The 19744-nt window shown below is 26.9% G+C and overlaps 1 protein-coding gene across 1 annotated transcript; it reads left to right on the top strand.

The window, feature by feature from the left end:
* Nucleotides 1-19: 19 nt before the first annotated feature.
* LOC107451432 (Heparan sulfate 2-O-sulfotransferase) lies at nucleotides 20-13865 on the top strand. Its single transcript, XM_043043384.2, has 7 exons — nucleotides 20-663; nucleotides 1815-2074; nucleotides 5714-5799; nucleotides 7327-7465; nucleotides 7888-7985; nucleotides 8515-8672; nucleotides 11097-13865. The coding sequence occupies exons 1-7, from the start codon at nucleotides 510-512 to the stop codon at nucleotides 11315-11317; spliced, it is 1116 nt and encodes a 371-aa protein (XP_042899318.1). The 5' UTR covers nucleotides 20-509; the 3' UTR covers nucleotides 11318-13865.
* Nucleotides 13866-19744: the final 5879 nt, after the last annotated feature.

Below are 19744 nucleotides of genomic sequence, written 5' to 3'. Positions count from 1 at the left end.
TAATCGCATTTTCACTTTCGTTCTCAAAGTAGCTCTGTGATCGACTGCATAGACTGAACAGTGTGTTTCAACTTTTTCAGTACAAAATTGATATCTTTTACTGTAGTTTTGAGTCGCAATTACGAATCAAAGTGTGATTGCATGGAAAGAGTTCAGTGCCTGGAAATAGTTCAAACTTATAACTTAATCAGCAAATTGCTGATTTTAAACCTGTAACAACAATACATTACTTATTCATTTATTTATATTTGTTGTGTGAAAAACATCAGAATTTCACTTTTGACATTTCTTTATGTGTTTAAAAATGTTTTGTGGTGTTGTATGAATAATCAAACTATGAAGATGTATTCTATTTTTCATTTGAACCAAACTATGAGACAGTTTAATATTATAAAACGTTCTATCAACCAGCTGAGAACTGATTTTCAGAATACATATTTCTGAAAGTTGATAGTCCAAAATTTTTAAAATATATAAATGTTGTTATTTACTGTATCCATTGGCTACCGATGGCCAGAGAATACATGCATTTCTTTAGTTTTAGAATGTTTCAGGGAAGATTATTGATTTTTATTTCTGTGATATGTCTCATAATTTTCATTTGTTTATACAACCACTTTGAATCTAAAATTTCTAAGCTTGATGATGCCCGTAAAAAACTGGGTAAGTTTGTATAAGATTAATCATATTAAATGTAATTATTTAAATCAATATGTTAATCAACTCTACCTTCGTTATAACGCTATTGAATTTCAACATGAAAATGTATTCATATTGAAAAATATAATAATATAGCTGGAGAACATAATAACTAATTAGATTTTCATCTTCTGAGATAAACAGGAGAAAGTCTACTTAAATTATTTTAATTTTTTCAGGATCTTAATAATATTATGAAAGTTGCTATAAAGCCATACCTTCTATAAGCATACAATGTCTTTTCACAACCAAAATGCAGTGGCAAGTAATTTTGACGATGGACTGATTTTTAAGTGATATTGAGAACTGATTTGTGGCAATTTTGATTAAAAAAAAATACTTGTTTCCTTTATTTTTTATTTGAATTCATGAAATATTTTATTTATAATGATGTTACTGGGGATATTTCCGTATCGTGGTCTGTCTCGCCAACTACAATCACCAAGATGCCTAATGGATTTTAAACTTAAAATTTTTTTAAAGAAAAACATGTAGATGGTCACGAGTTATACCTTTTAAATTGGTCCCTTTCTGTGATGTTTATTTTAGTTTTTCGCTGGCTTCTGCCTGGAAGTTTCCAAGACTTGCCAATTATTCTGCCACAGATCACGATACGGGAATCTCCCCATGAAGAAAATTTTTAATTGGATCCTAGTTGCAACAAGTGTCCTGCTTTGCTTTTGTACATGTAATAAATCATTAAAAAAATTGTATAATTGCTTAAAACAGAGCGAGAGAGTTCTGTATCGGTACCTAAATGTAAAATCGTCTAGTTGCCAAATGAAACTGCTTAGTCTGTGAACTTGAAGTAAATTTTAATTTATTACTTAGTAACTTGCTCAGAGGTGCTTCATGATTCACCCCAATTTTTTTTTTTTTTGGTTGTGTGCGGGCTGTCACTAAAACTTGGTGACAAACAGCACTGGTACCAATAAAGAGAAATTCTTTCACAGATTTTTTACTTTATTTTGTATAAAAATTATTTGTTTCTCACTTTAATGAAGACGATAGTTACTTTTTTAAAATGAGGGATTTTTTTAAAATTTATCTGTGTTTTTGCATTTATTAATTTAAAGCTCCATTATGTGTTATGAAACAAATCTAATCAATTTTAGATACTGTTATATCTGGAATTGAAAGACAGAATTTAGCTCCTGTTCCCAAATCTTTGCAACTTATGAATGAAGACCAGAGTTTCTTAAATTTGGAGGTCAAATCATCCTTTGACGACAGTGTCATCATCTACAATAGAGTTCCGAAAACAGGAAGTACCAGTTTTATGGGAGTTGCATACGATCTTTGCTCAAGAAATAACTTTAATGTGCTTCATATCAATACTACGAAAAACTCCCATGTACTTTCGCTTTCTGATCAGGTATTAAATATTGATAATATAATTAAAAGTTATTATTTCTATGCCTATTTTTTTCAAAAAGAGACTGTGAAAAACTGGGTTTTTTTTATGTTAAACTTTCTAATACAAAAGTGAGTTTCATTAAAAACTTTCTAAAATCACAAATAGTAGAAATTTGTTATAAATCTTATACATGTTTCAGTTTCACAATGGTACACCTTCATCAGTAGGATAAAAGACATGAATAAAAAAAGGAGAGTTGATTAAAATCCGAGTATAGTTATGTCATACTAAAAGAGCAGTTAAAATAGATAAATACACTGTCAAAGGAGACAAAAAATTAAATTAAACTTTCTTATCTGTTTAAACTGCATATTTTTCTCTTTTAGTATGATATAACATGAGTCTGATTTTAATCATCTCTGTTTTTTATATTCTTGTATTTTTATAATACTGATCCCTATGACAGAACCGCAGCGACACGAGAACATTGTCACAAAATGTTACAGGAAGATTTTTCTTTTCTACAGCAATTTACACGTAATGTTTTAATCATGCATTTAGATAATCACTTTTTGACGCTGTCAATTTACATTGTAAAGTACCTATTGTAAATCTCATCTATTATTATAATACTGATCCCTGTGGCAGAATCGCAGCAACACGGCAAGATTGTCGCAAAATGTTACGGAGTTCTTACAGAAAGATTTTTCTTTTGAGAAGTTTTTTAAAAAAAATTACTTCTCTACGGAAATTTACACGTAATGTTTTAGTCATGCATTTAGATAGTCACTTTTTGACGCTCTCAATTTACGACGTAAAGTACCTATGTAAATCAATGTAATTTTTTTATTGTATTTTCGGCAGTTATTGATATTGTTGATTGTCACATCGATTTTAAATATCCCGATATATTTCAAACAATACGGAAAACTCAAATCATGCATTTGAGTATTTACTTTTTTAAGGCAATAATTATATCGAATTTTTGATAGTTACTGTTATTAATTTCACCATAGTTTTTAAATCCGATATTACATATTGCAATAACGTAATTTCGAAACGAAATACGCATTTGAGGAGCCCGATTCGCGTGATTTCGTTGTCAATCTTTTTTCCGGCAATTACTACTACGAATTTCGTAATTCTTTATTTTTCTTTCATTGTGATGATTATTTATAAAATTCGATGAAGGAAATAATTTGTGTGCCCCCCCCCCACAAAATGCGAGAATATCACCCATAATATTAGAATAAGAAATTATATTGTTTTCTTTTTTTGGAAACACAGGGCTTTTGTTATTTTGAATTTGTAACATACATGTTTGTTATTATTAAAAGTATCTTGCAGAAAGATATTAGTGATAGAGAGTTTTGTCACAGATTGCTCGAAAAAATTCTACCACAGGGAAACTGATGAAGGAATATCATTGTGACATCGAAATGCATATAGGCTTTTAATAAATTTTTACTGTTTGTGATTTTAAAACGTATTTAATTAAATTTAATTTCATCATAAAGACTCATCTTGTAACTTTTATAATAATTTGACTGAATAACAAATATTTGGTCGGTCAACTATAAAATCGAATATTATTTGGCTGAGCCCATTGCTAAAAATTAACTTAATTATAATCTTTCCTAATTTAAAATATTCTTAAAAAATTATTGGTTTTATTTTAGTGGTTTAATAATTTTATTATATATGATATTCTTTAATCTTTAGTTTACAATTTTATGCTTATTTACTCATCTACTCTGATTTGAAAAATAAAAAAAAGAAATTTAACTATTTATTTTTAATTATTTGGCTTTGATGATGGCATTCAGTGCATTTCTAGTCTGTCCAACCATTTTCCTTTTCTTAATGATATTTCTAATGGATTTGTGATAACCTTCTATTAAAATGCTAGTTTTTTTTATTGAAATATATATGTAGGTTATTTATTTTATACCGTATTTGTAACGAAAATGGTAACATTTCGTTTAATAAACATTATAAAATTGTAATTGTTGTTTAAATAAGCTTTGCAATTTATATTGTGAAGAATTCTATTCTATGTATAGAAAATTAGCTGTTCATTAGTATTTAGCTATCCATTTTTAATAATTTGGCTTTGATGATGATATTCAGAGCATTCCTAAGTCTAAACAACCATGTTTCTTTTCTCAATGAAATTTCTAATAAATTGGCTATACATTAACAGCCTTACTTTCTATTCAAATGCTAGTTTTTTTTTATTAAAATATATGTGCAGGTTATTTATTTTGTGACGAAAATAGTAACATTTAGTTTAATAAACTTTATAAAATTGTAATTGTTTAAATAAGTTTTACTATTTATACTGTAGAAAAATCTAAGTATAAAAAAACAGGGTTTCAATGGATCAGGGAAAACCTGGAATTGTCAGGAAATTTTATTTTAAAACCGAAAATCAAGGAATAGTCAGGGAAAGATGCAATTTTTTACGAAAACCTGGTATATTCCTATATTAAACTTGAAAAATAACCAGCTTTAAAATTGTCAGTAACAGTAATCAGTTATTGAGATTTCCGTATCGTGGTTTGNTCAGCTATTGAGATTCAAGTTAAATAATTCTAACATCTAAACTTAAACTAAACTCAGCGGCGCGACAGCCCGTAGAGGGCCAAGGCCTACTGTGCCCAACTCAGTTTTCTTGACCTTGGGCTCTGGGGTGCAGGAGCAGATGTTCCGGTCAGGTGGTCAGCTGAACTCGGAACCCCCAGTGTTTAGTTCCCAAGCATACTTGGTACTCATTTATCGACCCACTGAAGGGATGAAAGGCTGAGTCAACCTTGCCCGGCCCGATGATCGAACCAGCGACCTGTGGCACGACAGCGCGAAGCACTACCGCTCGGCCACCGGGCGTCGATTCGTACATCTGTTAGAATTATTTGTTATTAAAAATCTCACATTTTAGTCAAACTGAAATGTTCCTATCCTCATTTAATAATATTTTTTTACACAAAAAATCTAATATTTGCATTATTAATAAAAGTATCAAAGTTTTCTAATGCAAATATGGTCTCGATTAGCATTAAAATTTACCTGGTATACCTGGAAAAGTCAAGAATTTTTTTTTCTGGAATTGAGTGGAAACCTTGAGAAAATGGTATGGACTTTTTTTTAAAGCCATTTGCATTATCAAAATACTTTTAGACTTAACTTTCTTTCTATAAAGTTTTATTGTGTATTATTTCATTGCAAACATCAATTTAAATATGTGTAAAATTGAACTTTAGAACTAAAACCACAAAGGTATTATTTATGTTTTACACATGGTTGGAGGAATTAAAATCTTCCATTATAAGCACATATATTATTATTCTTATAGTAACTGCAATTTGCCATTTGGTTTTCACACATATTTAATAATAAAGTTATAAGGGGCACCGAAAACCTTGTCAACTATATTACTAAGTACCATAACAACTATTTAAAACAGTAAAATTTTATCTTTATTTTATTTATTTATTTTTTAAAGAAAAAGAAAATTGAAAGATTCAACAAAAAAGTAAATATAGTAATTTTGCAAAGCCTTGTAAACTTAGATTTTTTGGTTAGTTGAATAAATAATTTTCATGTGTAGTATTCAATAGAAGTTTCATTATTATTTATTTATGGCAATTTCTTTTACAGGTCAGATTTGTTCATAATGTTTCAACATGGAGTGCCAAAAAACCTGGGTTATATCATGGGCACATAGCATTTTTGGATTTTTCCAAGTAATTCTATCATTATTAGTTCTTTTTTGACATTGTTTCTCTATTAATGCTGTCCTATATCTTTTCTTAGTTTATTTCAGTTTGTAAATTCAATTATTAAAAAATTTGTAATTCTTTTATTATTTATTATTATTATCTTTTTTTAAATTTTATTCCAGGCATCTCTGAATACTTTTTTGCTTAATTTTCAAATTAATAAAACTGTATTGTATTCCTAAACAGTTTATAATTGAAACTGAGGGTATTTAATTTGTGAAATGTAATGTCTCTATCAAAAAAATAAAACAAATTTTTGTTCAAATCAAGAGCTTACCAGAGCTTTTTAAGTGCTTTTTTAAAAATAACAAGCTAAATAGGATAGCACTAAGTATTTTAGGGCTTTGGTTAATATTGAAATTGGAATCTTAATTTATTTTGTAAATAAAATTGTGTAATACCTTCAACATTTTGATTTTTTTATGTTTAATCTTTTTATAAATTTATTTTAATCTAGCGCTAAATAAATTGTATAGTTCATGTTAGGCATATTTTATATGAAACAAGTTATTATTTATGTATTTATTTTTTGGTAGGTAAAAACGCTAAGAAGAGGACTGAATACCACAGAATTTTTTTTTGGCTATAGATTTTTTTTTCTATTATTTCTACTTAAAATAGAATCTCAGTTGAAATTTGTCAATTACTGAAGGTTTTTTTTGAAACAATGCATATTGTTTAATGTTAAACAGTTACGCAATGCATCAAGGATAACCTATCTTTATCATGTGCTAGTTGTTTTACTGATATGTTAAAAAATTTTGTAACAGTCTGGCATTATTTATAAATATAAAGAGAGAGAAGGAAGTGACTAATATATTTGTAAGCAACATTTAAGCCAGTGCTCTCTATTGGTAGTGTAATTGTTGAGAAATGTACTTAAAAAAGAAATAAAATAAAATTCATAAAAGCTTAAAAGAAACAGTTAATATAATCATTACTTATTATTATCCAACGCATCAATTTAGCCCTTATTCGATAATTTGGTTTTCCGAATACACAGTCTATATTTATCTGTTTTAGATTTGTCTGTAAAAGTCATTAGAATTTTAAATTTGTTTATAATTTTTTTCCTAATATATATGTATATATTAATGACATTATAACACTGTTATATGAATATGAAACTATTAGATGACATATTGTAAAAAAAACTGTTTTGGAAATATATTTAAACTTTTAATAAAAAGAGAGCAGAGCATACAAAATTACAAATGTTTGTTTTTGTGTTAATTTATTTGTTTTTCAATTTTTCACAAAAACTTTTGCTTTGATTCTGTTTGTTATAAAATTTACGGGTGGTAATTTATGCATAGATCAGTTTAGAATCTGTGGTGGAGTATTTCAGAACTCAAAAACCGTTAGCAAAACAGTCAGGGGCCGTTGAGTGCTTGTCTGTGTTTCTTTCCAGTAAATCCATTTCTTGATACACATTTGTCAGTAACTATACTCTTTATAATTTATTTCATTTGGTCTTATTTTATTTTTCAGGTTTGGTATGGTGAAAAAACCAATATTTATAAATATAGTGAGAAAACCACTTGACAGACTAGTGTCATATTATTATTTTCTTCGATATGGGGACGATTTTAGGCCATATGTAGTAAGAAGAAGACAGGGGAACAAAATGGTAAATTTTATATATCTATTAATATATAAAATTAGTATAAAAAAATAAGAAGTATTACATCTAATGACACTAAATTGTTTAATGAAGTTTTAAACTTGTTAATAACAAAGACAGAATATCCAAAGCATTGTGACAAAAGCTCACAAAGAATGGGTGTATTTAAAACTAAATATTTTATGTATAAACATGAAATGAAGACAACTAATAATGATTGAGTTTGACTGTATTTATTTATCATATTTTGTAATGCTCTTCTTTTTAATTATTTTTTTATATATATGTTATTCATAAATTGTATAGATTAAATGATAAAATAATATTTATAACTTTTTTGTTTAATTTATTCAAAAAGCCATTATTAATGTGTTATGCTGTCTAAGTGCATCTAATTTTTAACTGCATTGCATTTTATTATTATTTAGTCTTTTGATGAGTGTGTAATAAAACATGAGAAAGATTGTGATCCAGAAAACATGTGGCTTCAAGTTCCTTTCTTTTGTGGCCATCATGCAGAATGTTGGTGAGTAATATACTTTTTTTAACTTATTTTCTTCATTTTATGTTAAAATTAAAAACCAAAAGCAACAGCTTGATAAATTTATGTAGTTCAGAGTATTAAAATTTTTTTTCTGTAAATGTAGCTTCATGAAACTCTTTTTTGAACTGTAACCCTGGGAGAAAATATTTAAGACCTGTCACATAAATTTGTTACATTTTTTTTTTAAAAATCCCAATAAAAACCTTTTCAGAGGAGAAGTAGCCAGTTTTTATGAATTGCATCAGCTTTTTAATGGAAATAGTTGGAGTTGTGCTTTTTTTTCATATTATATAGATTTCACAAAGTATTTTATAATTTCTGATATAAATCTTAACTATACTGCGGAATGTTTTTATTTTTGCATTTCGATAGAAATTCTATTTGATGCATTTGAGTTTTAATTTGAAAATTTCTTATTTTTTGTTTTTAACATCTTTGTTTATATTTGTAAAATCTGAATTAAAATGCACATTTTAGTAACTGAATTTGTAACAATAACATTATTTGTCAGGGTTCCTGGTAGTGAGTGGGCTTTAGCTCAAGCAAAATTTAATTTAGCCCAGCATTATCTTCTTGTTGGAGTTACTGAGGAATTGCAAGATTTCATCTCATTGCTAGAAGCAGCTTTGCCTCGTTATTTTCACGGAGCAACTAGTTATTTCATCGAAGGTAAGTTTGTTTATTTTTATCCTTTTCACTTGAGACTAGTAACTGCAAAACTTGTGCTTGGCAAAACATTGAACTTTTGCCGTACGCTAAAAAAAATTGCTTATAAATGTAACATCAATGTTAAGTTACTACTTGATATTCAGCTATATTGAATAATTTAATATTTTGGTGGACAATTAATTTTCTTTTGCCTGTTTATGTAATAAATAATTAATCAGAAATAGTAAGCAAAAATGTTCAAATCTACAAAATTACTTTAAATAAATTAACTATTTTATTATTTACTAGGAAATAATGAAATGATATAAGAAAAAAATTTTCTTGCTTAGTTTCTAAAAAATAGCAAAACTATTCTTGTTGTTTTATTTTTTCAATTATTAAACTCGTTTTTTTTAACCATATTTTTTTAATGCTTCAAGAGAATTGTGCCTTTGAGCTACAGGGTCGGCATGATTTAAACCACTAGATTATCGTAATTTTTTTAAAGAAATTTGTTGATTTCAACCAATTGATTTCTTTTAAAATAAGTCGAAATAATTTTTTTTGAAATATGTTCTTTAGGATGTGATTCTTATCAAAGTCTGATTTCATTGAAAATGAAGGTTTTATCCTAAGAACTAAAGAAAGGGTAGATTATTATTTTGTATTTTAATATAAACTAATAACTTCAGACTTGCACAGCTTTGAAAAGTTGGAGAAATGTAAGCTCTTCTGTAATTCCCGACAAACTAAGATGTGATGCAGTTGCGGCCTTCCGCTTATATACAGGCCACGGTTGTCTTTCTGCTCACTTATACCGCATTGACCTTCCACCACGGATGGACACACTGAGTCCTCAAGATATTGGGAAGCAAGAGAACTTTTAAGGCAACGACTTTGGTCTTCTTTTTTTGTTATCCTGCGTATATTTGTATTCGTTATTTATTTCATCTTTCTATTTGTACCTTTTGCCTTGCCATTGGAAATAAAAAATATATACATAAACAAATAAATAAATAAAATTTTAGACCAAAAATAGATAATGTAACATTAAATTATACTTTTCCATTAGCTGTATACAAAATTATTTGCTGGTAATAAACATATTTCAACTATACCCATTTAGTTTTATATTTATTTGAATACTTTAAGTGCTTTTAAAACATATTAGCGCTTACTAATATAAAATAAAAATTGTTCTGCTCAGAAAAGATTACAAGAATTTTTTTTTCTTTAATGTATTCTGATCTACACAAATTTACTCTTAATTGGATATCTAATTGACAAATTGCCTCTCTATCTTTAAAATTTTAGGACTTATGGCTTGAACAAAAATAACCAGGATTGTATTTATTCAGTAATTAGTTTGTAAAAATTAAAAATATATTTTTTTAAACATTTTGGTTAGAAATATCAATTATTTTAGCTGTGTTACTATTTTTAAATAATAGGTACTTTTTGTATCAGATAGTTTAACTACTAAATATAAATTTAAAAAAATACAATTTTTTTAAGTATTTTTTTTATTTTATTTACTTATGTACTTATTTATTTTTAAGAAATCATAAATTTGGCCAATCATGCTTTTGAATTCATCCATAAAGTGTTTAATTATTTTAAATTTGCTACCTACTTTCTTGTTTTGAATAAAATTACCATATATACCAGTGTATAAATCAACTTTCCAAACCCAGAAAATTGTATGAAAATCAGAGTGTCCAGTTTAACACTAGTAAGAAAGTTGGACATTTGCTGATAGTGAAATGTCGATGCGTTACAAACAATAAGATAGATAAAAATAACTCAGAATCAATTTACATCTTTCAAAAATTATTTTTAATATGTTATATACAGTTAAAATTGCATTTTCTTTCATCATATTTTCTTTACATGTAAAGGTTTTTGTTAGGAAGAGCACTTTCAATTACAAAAAAATATGGGCATATACAATGGTTCAATTTATATGCCGAGATATAGGGTAAATTATAACAAGTTTTTTAAAAAAAAAACTGAAAATTACATATTTTAATATTTTTAAATTATTTTTTTCTTCTAAGCTGTAATTTTGGTGTTTTCTCTAAGAATTTTTTTATTAGTTTGAAGAATAATTTTACAATTTCACCAGTAATAAAGTTTTGCAATATAATTTGTTATATTAGTTAAGTAATTAGTTAGCAATATTAGTTATGTACTTTTTCCCACTTGATTTTTTTTGTTAGAATGCCGGGACTATATGTTGACCACTTTAAGGCCACATTTATACCCAACCCCATGCTGATAATAGTGCCCAATGTCATTATGTTGTAACTGTTATAACCTCAGATATATTTTTGCCAAAAGAGTTGAGCAATTTTGTCGAGTTGATCACCTGGTCTACTCAATCTACAATAAAATTCAATGTTTAAAAGTTGTTACATAATTATTGAATAATTGCATCTATTTTAGGTAAAAAGTCTCATTTAAGAAAAACGTTTAATAAAGTAGAGCCATCTCCAGAAGTAGTAGCCAAAATACAAATGTCTCGAGTCTGGCAAATGGAAAATGAATTTTATGAATTTGTTCTTCAACAATTCCATTTTATTCGAAAGAGAACATTAACAGTTAAAGATGGCGTGGTTTCTGATAAAGGCCAACAATTTATGTATGAAAAAATAAGGCCTCGATAAAGCAACCTGGTAAACAAATAAATGTTTTTCTACAACAGTTATATTTATTTGGGGAATAAGTCAAAGGATTTTTGAAAACTATTTGCATAATTAAGTAGTTTATGCTAAGCCGTTGATATTCCTGTTATTACGGGTTTTCTTTTTAATTGTGTTATTTTTTTACTTTAATTTGTTCCTAAAAATGTTACTATTTTATTCATTTTGCAATTGCAGGAAAATATTTATTATTGATGTTGTATTATATTTATGAATTTCTTATTTGGAAATAATGACATGCCACATTTTTCATTTTCAAACAGATTCTAATAAAAATATAAACCGTAACCACAACAGTGATTGCCAATATATATGGATGTATATGATTACTCAGTTACTATATGAATATTCTTTTACGCAATTGAAATATTGAATAATGAAAACTGAAATAAAAAAAACTGCAAACTTATTCTATATTGTAGTTTATATGCAGACCGGCTATGAGAAGAAATCTTCTGTGCACCAAATGCTAATGCTACAACTAATGTGATTTTTGATTACTAAAACATGGTGCGTAGCGTTTTTAAAAACTGCTTAATTTTCCTTTTTTGAAAATGAGATTTTCGCCATGTATTTTGCAGAAGTATGCTTTTCACATTGTTCTATTCAACTTTTTCACAATTCATTCAAACAAAATGCATTTCCGCTTACCGTCGGTATGTAGTGTATGAAAGTGCCAATCATTTTACATGTTTGATGACATACTTGCGGGTCCACGTGTGCGTATACTGAGCTAAGTTTGGTGAGATTCTTGCACTCTCATGTGCAACTCTGCTGCATTTTGCAAGAAATTTTCAATTTCATGCTTCATTTTCCAACCCTCTGAAATTTAACCGAAAAGTCGATTATTTTTAGTGGTGGCTAATATAATTAAGAAAATAGTTCTTTGTCAGAAACTAGTTATTTTATCATGATCATGTGGTCTTTGAAAATTATTTTGTTAATGTATATATAGTTTAAAAATATTTTTTTAGTGCATAAAAAGTACTTAGAAAGTGCTTATTTTTTGTTTAAAGATTTATCTATGTACCCTGTAAAATATTTTGTAGGAGGAAAATCATGTAATTATATAGGAGGTTATTCAATATCAGAATACTTTGACCAAGTGAGTTTCTGTCCCAGTCTGCATTGTTTACATGATATTTTGTCCCACCAAAGTTTATTTCATAGCCCGAAGCAATGAAGAGAGACTGAGTGTCCCATGATTAATTGCTGTTTTTACATTATTTTAGTTTTATAATTTTTTAATCAAGAAAATGTCTGTTAAAAACATCCATTACAAATTCATTTGAAGTATTTTATCAAGTTAAAACATATTAAAGCGACTTATTATTTATTTTTTTGACGGGTTATTTACAAGTCACTCAATCGCACAGATATAAGGAAAAAAACTTGATAAAATTGTATATTTAACTATTTTTTTTCCTAAGGTGTTACTAATTGATTTATTTTTCAATTTTTTTCTTTGCTGTCATTGTTTCACAATAAGGTTTTCATATGTTTCAATTGTTCTCAATCATAAAAATACCCAGTCCATTTAAAAGAAACTTTTCTATCTTTAAATGCTCTCAGTGTATTGACAGATCTATTATTGAATGCCCTAATTGAGATTATGAGCATAATAGTGGCTAATTGAAATAAATTAAAACAACGTTGGTTTGAAAATAATCTTTGCTTAATAGTCTTAAAGTGCAATAGTTTTATTTCAATGAAGTACCCTATGGCAGCTTAGTCCACTTAAAATAAATATGCATTTTAAAAGTTAAATGCTGCAAGTATGACAGTTATGTGATTTTTTTTATTTATGTGGCCTTATGCTTATTTCATCATTTCTAAAAATGTCTGTTGTTTTGAAGATTGAAGAGCAATCGTTCATTCCTCTATTTTGCTCATAATCACAGTTTTCTCTAAAAAAGATTCTTATTTATTTTTGGGATTTTCTGAAAGTTGACTTTCTATAATGAAAGACATAGTTTTAAAATTGACTTGATATTTAGAAGAATTTTGTTTTGTTATAAGAGCCCTAAAAATGGTTATTAATTGAAAATTGTATTGATTGATATATTATAAAATATTATTAAAGGGAAAAAAAGAGCTTAAAGGAAAAACATATTAAGTGGCGTTTGAAAAAAACCATATTAATGTTTGTATACAAACATGAGAAGGTTGTGGGTATTTACAGCTGATCATAGCATGTACTTATCAATTATTTGTACGAACCGATATATTTAAGTGTTTTAAAAAGCCATTTAGCATGTTTTTCTATATATAAAAGAAAACTTTGATTAAGCTCTTTAAATATGGTCAAACCAACTTAAATACAATTTATGATTTATGCTAAAATTTTAACCAATTAAATATGATTTTTAATTCAACTGCTGATTATCATCCTAGCAGAATTTTAGTGGTCTCTCACCAACGATTTTATGTCCATTTGGCAACTAATTTAGACCATTAATGTAATAATTGAGCAAGAATATTTAATTCCTTAACACCTCTGCCTTAGTATCTATGAAAGTGAAAAAACTCTTTTTAAGTTGACCATATTTAACATTCTTATCTTCGTAGTTTGAAAACAAAATTCTATTCTAAGTAGCGATTAAATCCTTTCCCCAGTGGAATTTTTCTATTTTATTTAAGTATCTCCTCTAAACAATGCTTTCTAAGTAGCGATTAAATCCTTTCCCCAGTGGAATTTTTCTATTTTATTTAAGTATCTTCTCTAAACAATGCTACTGGAGACAAAATTGTTCAATCTGAAAAATTTAACATTAATTTAATTCGTATAAGCAGAATATCTTGTTATTTGTTATGCAAATAAGTATGAATGACTGTATTAGTATTTTTATTTCTGAAAATTTGTGAAATAATTTTGCTCCTCTAAATTTTATTCCTGTAAATGTGACATCTGGTTATCTGCAATGCAACTAAGGAGAGCTGACTGTCTGACTGAATTAGTATTTTCATTACAGAAAATCTGTTATGGTTGTCTTTATTTCTATAATTATATTAATAACTATAATTTTTTATTTTTAAATTTAATTGCCATCAGAAAGAACAGTTAGTTTAAGTTCATGCTAAATAGATTTTGGTTCTTTTTAAAAGGAAATTGTGTAATATTTATGTAAATATTTTTTTAAATGTTTTGTTGTTTATAAAGAAGGTTTAAAAGATGTCATTTAATGTAAACTACTTAACTTAGAACATGTACTTATGGCTCTAATTTTTTTAATATATTTTTTTAATCATTGATTTTTTCTTTTACATTAACAAAAACTTTTTATACTAACCATCAACTTATTAAATGTATGTTTTTGTTTATCAGTGATAATACATTAGGATAGTGTGAGTGCAGCTATGGTCTATGTATACCTATTTAATTGAAGGTTGTTGAGAATTTAATTGAGCTCTCCCTATTTAAGCTCATGTAATAAATTTTAATTAATTGCTCCTTTTCTTTAAAAATGATTTATTCTGTATTTAATTTTTTTCCTTTTGAACTGTTTTTATGACCATAACCAGTGGCGTACGCTAGGGAGGGGTTTGAACACCCCCCTAGAGCTCAGACAAAATGGCAAAAATAAACATTTTAGTAGAAATTATGCAGATATTTTTTTAAGACTATATATTTTTATTTGCCATATGCCTACCTTTTTTTCTCACGGTATTTCTCAGAATACTGAAAAAAACATTTACTATAATAGGGTTGTACTTTTGAAACCAAATTCACGTGATACTGTTATGGACTGGTTCCTTTCTGTTCTGCCAGTCGCGATAGTTTTCGAGACTGGCTGTCATTCGCGAGGTCTTTACGCGATGATTCTGGAATCTTAGACGTTCTGTCGTCTTTGAGACAATTCGAGAATTTTGGAGATGCGGTGAAAAATTATATAAAAAGGGGAACGGAGTACAATGTAAGTTTTTCTGTTGTACAGAAATGTGATACTTCCGTTGAAGAAAACGTTTCTAGCATAACAAAATCTGATGAATGTGAAAGTGGTCCTCAAAGTGTTACTTCCCATCCTTATGACATTAGACTTTTTTCAGAAGATATTACATGCAAAAAGATATTACATTATGTCCTTAAACTTAAAAAATCAAATCAAAATTTAACTAAACAATGTTGTCTAAATAAAGAGTCAAAACTGTCTAGCTGTCTAAATTAGGGAAATAATAGTGCTTTATTACATACTCGAATTTCTTTTAGTAACTTCAGAAAATTATGAACACCCCCCTTGAAAAAATTCTCCGTACGCCACTGACCATAACTTTGTAGTTTTTAAAATGTACATCGCCAAAACTTTCATTATTGCTTTCTACTTGTATGATAATGGTGCTTATAATCTAGTAAATTTTCCTTTGTGCCGCTGAAGTTGTTCTGTGAATATTTTTAGAAAAAAACTGAACAGTTAAACAGTAGATTTGGAATTCACTTAAAATACACAAAATGCAATCATATAAATTAATTATTCACTTTTATAGCACCAGCACATTCTAAACACCTAATAGAAATAAAATTATTTTGGTATTTGATCTTTGTTTAGAATATTTTGTTATTTTTTTACAATAGTTTGTATTGAAAGTTATTAGCTAAGAGATAGTATTTGCAAAATGTAAGATTTATGCAGCTCCTAATATAATCCGCAGTTTGATAAGAATTATCTAACTGACTTTGACTTGAGTAAATGAAGGACTGAAAATGTAATTTTATATTGCTTATGCATTTATTGTAATCGATCTCACAAAATTTTATTCATGCAAATTTTTTCTCGTGCAGTGTGCAATTAATTTTGATTATTAATACATATTTTTAAGTATGGATTTGATAAATTCCTTAAAGTTTTTCAGCATTTAAGTGTTTTTACTGGTTTCCTTTTGTTGAAACAGAACTCCATGGTCTCTTGTAAACTCATGGTCTAATTTATTGTATGTCAAAGCTAGTTAGATAACTCTACTTTATTTTGCACATATTTATAAACGAAAGAGAAGATGTTATTAAAGGAATAAATGATGTCATTGGAATGCTAACATTGTTTTATGAAAAAGTTTATTATGCACATCATTATTTATAGTTCATTTAAAAATAAAGTCAACTTTCCTCATGCTCTTGAGGACATTTAGTTTTTCACTCATTTTTTTTTTCTTTAAAGGAAAAATACTTAGTGGGAAATTGTACTTAGTGGGAAAAATACTTTAAGGGTACTTAATGATCAAAACATTACCTAACACTTTGATGCAGGTAGGACACAAATGCCCCTTTTATGTATTTTTTTTTCTGACTAATAACAAACAAAATATATTTTGTTATATTTTATTCATAAGAAAAAATAGCCTAATATTAACTAAAAAAATCTGGTAGATTGTCAGAGTATTTTTTTGTACTTTATTCATATTCGAAAATTTATATTAATTTCGTATTCATTAATTGATTTTGTAAATTAAATGAATCTTAATGATAAATAACTGTTTCTGTTAGATCTATATAACCGAAAATAAATGTAAATTTTAAATATTATTGTTTAGAAGATTTTACTTTAATGCAGAAAAAGACACCAGTGCAGTAACCATAAATTATTAAAATGCTAATTATAATATTTTTCACTTACTTTGACTTAATAATGAAAAAGGCATAAAAAATAAGTTTAATAAAAATTCTGCATCAAAGGGTTAATGCAAACTAATTTTATTTTAATCAACATCTAAGTTACTAAATTAAGGAAAAACTTGGTTTAAAAGGAACTTTTAATCTTACACTGTGATCAAAATTAGATATAATTATTATTAATACTAAAATTTTTCAGTTAGACAATATTTTATTGTATTTTTTTTCTTTAATTATAGTTTTTAATATTAATTTGCACCATTGGTATATTTATATTGTTCAGTGCTGATGAAACAGAGTGGCCCTGAAGTACACTCTCAAAACGTTTACTGTTTTGAGCTTATAGTTAATGGTTTTCTAAAAAATGCTCTGCGAAAAAAAAATTACACTCCATAAAAACTTGGTTTATTTTTCATTAAATTTTTAGTATCTTAAGATTGTCAGTTTTTAAATATATATCTTTGCTTATTGCTAACTTTTCCTATGCGCATATTATACACAGTTGTACCCCAATAAAAATATGTCAGGAATTACCTTACAAAACAACCCAAACAAACAGCGATAAAAACATGTCCAATATTAGAAAATGTATGTATCTATAAATACAGTGACTTAAAAATTTAATATTAATTTCACTTGTGTGTGTCAAGTAATCCTAATTTTTCTGAAAGCATTTTTCAATTGTATTTTTAGAAAATTTGTCCAAGATTGTCTCATAAATAAAATTTCTCCAATGCTTATCCAAAAGCTTTTGCTTTAAATCTTTTCTTCATATTTTTGTAAAACGATGCTGTTATTTCTTTCATAAACAACTTTAATTTAATTATTACAGAATTAAAGATATTAAGGACACTTGCGTAATTTGAACGTGAAAACTTGTCTAAGATGGGTTTTTTTTTTTTTAAACACCATTTGGAAGATGTATAGGATATTAATGATGTAAACAAGAAAACTTTTTTCTAGTATATTCATAGACTTTTTTGTTTTTTTTAATGCCAAAAATTTCTGAAAAAAATTAATATTGACTACAAAAAAAATTCCATTGTTAAAATAATCAAGTTGAGGTTTATGATTCGTTAATTTTGTGTTTTTTCTTGCATTCTAATTAGCAAAACAAATAATGTTAAATTGTGAAATTTGTTTAATAAGGGCTCCAACTGTGTTTATGTGTACATAAATTTCGAAAAACTCTTGGTAATGTATGTGTAAACGATATTTTCCAATTTACAAATCATTTTAATCCTTTTGTTATTGCATTCTACTCCTCTGAAGTAATGCATTGCAACACAAAATGTGCACATTGCATGTTGATTTGAAGATTTTGCAAACATTATAAATAGACATGCAAATAAAGATAGTGTGATAAATTTTAAAACTAAGGTTGACTTATAAACCCACATTACAGTTTTTTCACTTATATTTAGATTTTCGTCTTAAGCAATTTTAACTGCAAATGAAAAACTTTCTATTTAAGTTTTTTACTACTGATTTATAAACCGAATGAAATTATTTTTCTGTTATAAAAAACATATTAAGCACATCAAAATATACTTTTAGGGGTATTTATATAATATAGTTCTATGGTATATTAGCTACCTGCAGTGGAATACATGGAATGTTAGCCACTTGGGGTTTAAAGTAGATCGGGCCTGTTATCCACTGGTAAAAAGTATCACGCAAACACAAACTAAATGTAGCGGAGGAATATGAAACTCATAACGAAAGGGTTTCAATGAGATTCAAAACTAGTTTACTCCTGAATAGTTCTTAAAGATAAATATTTTTTTCTGATTATATCAGGTCACTCTGAATTTTTATATGAAGAAATTTTGTTTATTTTTTATAAAATTACAAAACAAATTGTATAACTTTGTGTTATTGTAAGCTATTTAAAAATTTAGCAATTTTTTGTTTAAAACTAAATTTTTAATAAATTTATCCTTTGTTATATTTTCCAACTTTAGTATTTGTGTGTTATTTGTGAAACATTTCATGTTTCATTTAATTATAATAAAAGTTGAATAGCATATTGGCAACTGTTTTACCAGTTTTATGTTGAAAGCTTATAATAAGAATATTTTTAAATAATGATATTTTAAAACAGTACTTAAGATTTCAAATTTAAATATATAATTGATTTTTTTTTCTCTAACTTCCTTAATGATAAGAATAATATAGTATTGATATAATTTTTTTCTATCTAATCTGATGTGTTTTATATGCTTCTAAAACTAATCGTTTATTTATTTTTATAATTATAAAAATCTACAAATAAAATTCATTTTGTGCATTTAAAATATCTGTTTAGTATGCTTAATCACAATGTCTAAACAACTCATCTAGTAACGAGATATATCCTCGCAAAAAAGTTTGTTGTACTTTGAAAATAAATCTTTATAATGTTTGCTTTTTAGTGGAAAATTCCAATTTTAATAAATTTGTATTAAATGAATTATTTTTACAATATGGTTTTAAGTTTTACAATCTGGCCATTTATACTTTTTATATGAAAGGCAAATTTACAAGTTTTACTAGAAAATTTGGTTTTATTGTATGTTTCTACTATGCATCACTGTGAAAATAATGTGAAGGCAAATTATTAAAAAAAAAGTTGTAAATAATTTGCAGAAGAAGAAATTTTTTTCCTCCATTCTTTTGTGTATATAACTTTTGCTATCAGTACTGTAAATAAAATTTAACTATAATAAATATTGGGACCATTATTATGTTTCTCTCATTGTTTTATTTACATTATTTTGTGGAATCAGGTTTTTTTAAGATGAAATGCT

The sequence above is a fragment of the Parasteatoda tepidariorum genome, chromosome 8, assembly GCF_043381705.1.
Source record: "Parasteatoda tepidariorum isolate YZ-2023 chromosome 8, CAS_Ptep_4.0, whole genome shotgun sequence".
Taxonomy (NCBI): domain Eukaryota; kingdom Metazoa; phylum Arthropoda; class Arachnida; order Araneae; family Theridiidae; genus Parasteatoda; species Parasteatoda tepidariorum.
This window is presented reverse-complemented; position numbering and strand designations above follow the sequence as displayed.

Coding starts and splice junctions, on each gene's coding strand:
- LOC107451432 (XM_043043384.2), top strand. CDS start 510: ATGGCCAGAGAATACATGCATTTCTTTAGTTTTAGAATGTTTCAGGGA. Junction 7,466..7,887: donor GAAGACAGGGGAACAAAATG/GTAAATTTTATA, acceptor ATTATTATTTAG/TCTTTTGATGAGTGTGTAAT. Junction 8,673..11,096: donor AACTAGTTATTTCATCGAAG/GTAAGTTTGTTT, acceptor CATCTATTTTAG/GTAAAAAGTCTCATTTAAGA.